At 35.7% G+C, this 4,435-nt stretch overlaps 3 protein-coding genes across 3 annotated transcripts in view; 1 reads left to right on the forward strand and 2 right to left on the reverse strand.

The window, feature by feature from the left end:
• Nucleotides 1-179: 179 nt before the first annotated feature.
• Nucleotides 180-860, forward strand: C9374_014745 (uncharacterized protein; the record flags this gene model as incomplete). The annotated part of the gene is made up of 1 exon (XM_044690766.1): nucleotides 180-860. The coding sequence occupies one exon, from the start codon at nucleotides 180-182 to the stop codon at nucleotides 858-860; it is 681 nt and encodes a 226-aa protein (XP_044541470.1).
• Nucleotides 861-870: 10 nt separating this feature from the next.
• C9374_014746 (uncharacterized protein) lies at nucleotides 871-2,454 on the reverse strand (the record flags this gene model as incomplete). The annotated part of the gene is made up of 1 exon (XM_044690767.1): nucleotides 871-2,454. One exon carries the CDS (start codon nucleotides 2,452-2,454, stop codon nucleotides 871-873), a length of 1,584 nt encoding a protein of 527 aa, XP_044541471.1.
• A 1,930-nt stretch (nucleotides 2,455-4,384) lies between these two features.
• C9374_014747 (uncharacterized protein) overlaps nucleotides 4,385-4,435 on the reverse strand; it is a gene marked incomplete at both ends in the record, with an annotated part of 699 nt that continues 648 nt past the window's right edge. Inside the window, one exon of the mRNA XM_044690768.1 lies at nucleotides 4,385-4,435. This exon is cut by the window's right edge and continues 648 nt beyond it. Coding sequence (XP_044541472.1) covers nucleotides 4,385-4,435 — 51 coding nt within the window.

Here is a 4,435-nt window from a genome sequence, read left to right on the forward strand (position 1 = left end):
CATAGCAAGACTGCCAGCCCTCCGTGTTGCAGGATGGATTTGGATTCAGGAGTTGAAAAAAAAATAAATGACTTGGGAAGCGGCCATGTCGGTTGGTTGAACAACTCATCGAAAAACAAATTCACAACAACAATCTAGTAATCATCATCGTTGTGCTTTACCACCACATCATCAACAACATGCCTAAGGAACCATCAACAAAGAGACTACCATCAACCAACACAAAGTCAGATGAAGGTAAATCTGAAGGGAAACGGAAGAGACGTTACAAATGCCATCCATTGGAGGCCTTTGTGAAGGTCGATGAGGTACCCATAAATATGCACCCAAGTCCTTTGTCCATCATCAACTATGAACATGAAGACCATCACAAACAAGCATCTAGAATGGAAATGAAGCTCGTAAACTTTCTGTGGGATTTTAATTCACCATGCAACGGACAAGCAAGATGTCGTTTACCAGTTGGTGAGTGTGAGGAACAAACCTTTGATATGTATATGTGTCGTACAATGAAACCACATATGTACACAAGAATAGAACAATATTCTCCTTGGATCAATCGAACAGGAGACACCGAAATCAATCGTCACATAATATATGAATTTGAATATCCAAATTTTCCTTCCTTTGGAGATGGTGAATGGGCCAAAAATTATATGACCGTAAATCAAAAGAACGTTGGTGATAATCTTAGAAAAAGATTCCAAGTTGATTTAAGTGAAGATTTCGACAATATTGCTTACCGTTGCATTGTATCAAAGTTGGTGATCTCTTACGACACCAGATTGGAATTATATTATGCCTACTTGTGTCATTGGGTTCAAGCGAAGGATGGAAAATATTGGATTGAGAGCTTTTGAAAATTTTCGATTAAAATTTTCGTTTCTTTTGAGAAACTTGTGTACTCATTGTTCCACTAAAACTGGTCGCCTGGTCGCTTTGTCGTGTATTCTTTGCTTGTTTTCGCTTGGTTGTCGTTTTCTCTGATTGTTTTTCTGTGTTTTGTGATTGTTGCTCTTGTTCTTGAAAGCTTGTAGAAATAGTTTGCTGCAAAGTAGCAAGATCCACATTCGACTCATCCAAATCGTAATACAAATCGTGTAATTCTTGAGGTGCTTCTTTGAGGTGAATTGAATTCCATGAATAAATTTGTTTGAGCCGTTTTTCATTCCAATAAGTACTTCCAAATTTCTCTCCTATATCAATCGCAGTCAGGACTTTTCGCCATTGCCATAACAGCAATTGTTTGGTTACATGAATTTTGTGACGACCACCACCGTTATTAATCACTCTATTAAACACGGCATGGTGAAACAAATGAGAACGTTCGAACCCTTGATTACTTAAAATAGATAAGGACAAGTCATCGTCGAGCAATTCTGTCATCATAGATGGAAGATGTGTAAGAAAATGAAAATAATGAGCTTTGATACCTTTGCTCCATATTCGATAACAAGCACATAAAAACTCCATGATCATCTTGTCCAATTTAAAGATTCTGTCTGGTGTAAGTATTTGTTTGGTATTGGGATCATCTTGTTTAGCCTCAACGATAATTATAATATTCCTTAATAATTTCAAAATATTCAAATATTTCTCCTTAGTGTGCTGTTCGATGTCATTCACTATCACTTCAACATTACTTAAAATTGTGTTGCATTGATCCCCAGACAGCATGCTCGATTTGGCAGTAACTCTTTCTGACGTTTGTGAAATACCATATTCAGTCACTCGTTGTTTCAACTCTCTCCAATTAAAATGCTCTAATCCTTTTAATTTTTGCAAATTCTGCAATATGGTATTATTGTATTGCCCACTTGAAGCCATATAAGCAATTGTATTTTCAACTAATCGCTGTTTAACATGAAGAGCACACATAATTAAATCTTTAGGACTGAATGGCAAGGAACCTCCAAGGGTTGTTCGATTGTTTGCTCCAAATTCTTCAACAGTTTTTGCCATGCAGTATGGACAAATATCAAATTCAAATGTAAATCCAACATTGTGCATGTCTGAAACATAGAACAAATGAACCTCAGATTTTTCAAAATATGTTTTTTGTGACACAGTTTTGATTTCGTCTGTCAATGTTCCAATGGTTTCCTTAATACTCTCTTTTGTTTCAGACATTTGAAATAATCCAATATAAAAGACAGAGGATACAGCTTGAGAAGGAAACACATCTCTTAAATTAAGAGGAACTAATGCAACGGCTACTTGTTTCACTTTGTTAATTTCACGTCCATCCACAGAAATTTTGAAAAATATTTTCTTTTTAAGTTTTCCTCCTAGAGATCGATATAACTTTAGAATATAATAAATAGCTTCATCTAAATCTATGATGTGACCAATGAATTCAGCACTTGGGCATCTTAATTTGAATATTTCTTCCACTCTCTCATTCAATTGTTTTTTTAAATTACTCATTTCTTTCTTACAAGGCAACTCCTTCATTAAGGAAACTTCTTTTCGAAGGTTGTGATAAGTATTATCAGAAATTAAATTATTGTCTCTCCAATACTGAACTATTGTAGGATCTCTTTTTTCGATAAGATATTGTTTCAGTTGTTTGTACCGAATATTTTCTTTCAAGTTTTTTTCTATAATATTAATTGTTTTTTGAATGCCTTCGAGGGCCCTTTCAAACCTGCAGCCGCAGCAAACAGCCGAAAAGGACGGCTGCCAGCTCCTGCTGACTTCCCAAACTTTGTGGAAATCCAGAATCCTCCAGAATCTGGATGTTTATGGATTTTGGCGGTTGTTTTTGGCTTTAAAACGAATAAAATTTTTAACAATAAAAATGCAAAACAACAACAGCAACAACAACAACAATTCCGAACAAGCTTTGGCATGTTATCCTTGACCGAAATGAATTCAAATGTGGAGCTAGACAACCACATCAACGTACATCCACGAAACGAATTCTGATCTTCATCTTCTCTATGACTATCTTACCGATATGAAATTCACACCATCAGACATCAATTCAGTAATTCGTATTTTTGAAGAAAATGCTATCAGAAGCATTGCTGTTCTAAATTTATTTGATGATGAAGAGATCATGTCATTTGCACTTCATGTGAAGCAGTGATTTCTTTCCGAATGCAACCCGAAAATGATAATCCAAACCAAAGATTTCACGTAAAAACAAGATTATGACTGAAGATGATGTCAAACAAATGTTCATAACAAGAGAGCTTTGTGGAATCGCTCGCATCTTCCTCAAAGAAAAAGAAACAAATCATAACAATACTGACATCGAAGATGATGATGAGTCAATTTATAGTTCGACTTCAAGGTAGATAAATTGTCATTATCCATTATTGTTGTTATTAATGATCGGTTTGTGTTTGACAATGTATAGAGTTCAATCATCACCCAACAACAGAGTATTTTTGCCTTTTCAACTGCAAGAATATATGATCGAGAATTTTTATGGAGTGGCTTGACAACATTGTGGCTCCAACACCAATCTGAACGCTGAAAATTTCTTGAATGCTCTCAATAATTTTTTAAGTGCCTTAATTGTTGGCTTACAATTCAACAAAGAGAAAGATCAATCCACAAGATTACCATATGAGTATTATTGTTGCTTCCCATCACCAGAACATATTAATTATATTGTTATTGGTGAATTTGAAAGAGCATGTCGTACTTTTGCCATGCTTGCAGACTGTTGTGAATGAAGCAGATTGCAGATTGATAGACGTTTCTAAAGATTTTACACAATATTATGAGGAATTTACTTCGTTTCCAAGAACCGTCATTGTGGAGAACGGTTTTTTAGTAAGCAAAATAAACTGATCACCTGATCGAAATCCTATCTCAGCCGCAAAAATCCTGTTTCAACCGGATGCCAAAGGATTCTGTTGATTGCATCTGAAAATAATTTCGGCAGCGAGGACTATCCTGGCTGAATGGCTGTTTGCTGTGGCTGCAGGTTTGAAAGGGCCCTCATGCCTTCTTTTGTTTGCAAGAATGTTTCAAACCAGGCGTGAATATTGTGTCCAAGAGTCCCTAACATTTTCTCAAATACTGATACCATTTCTCTAGCTCGATCTTTGTTATTGCGAGTAAAAGAATCTTGTCCTAACTGCATACTTGAATATTTATGGTCATGTGCTTGGATATCATGACATCCACAATGTGAACATTCCCAAAATTTCATGTTGACGGTATTGGTATCTTTATTGCTTGATATAGGATGATGTGAACAAGCATGGTTTGTGAAAATATGATGCGAATGTTATTGATGTTCATTTGTAAGTTGTTGTGAATTATTAGTCAATCCATTCCCATGAGAGTGTAAATGAGTATTCAAGTAATGCCAAAGCCAATGTTGAGAGAGTTGTTGATGAAATAGCTCATTAGTATGCACAAACGTTTAATTGCGGGCTGTGTGGGTGAGTGTTTTGAGATGGATTGAATTGTTGAG

This window comes from Naegleria lovaniensis (assembly GCF_003324165.1).
Source record: "Naegleria lovaniensis strain ATCC 30569 chromosome Unknown tig094, whole genome shotgun sequence".
In the NCBI taxonomy this organism is placed as follows: Eukaryota; Heterolobosea; class Eutetramitea; order Acrasida; family Naegleriidae; genus Naegleria; species Naegleria lovaniensis.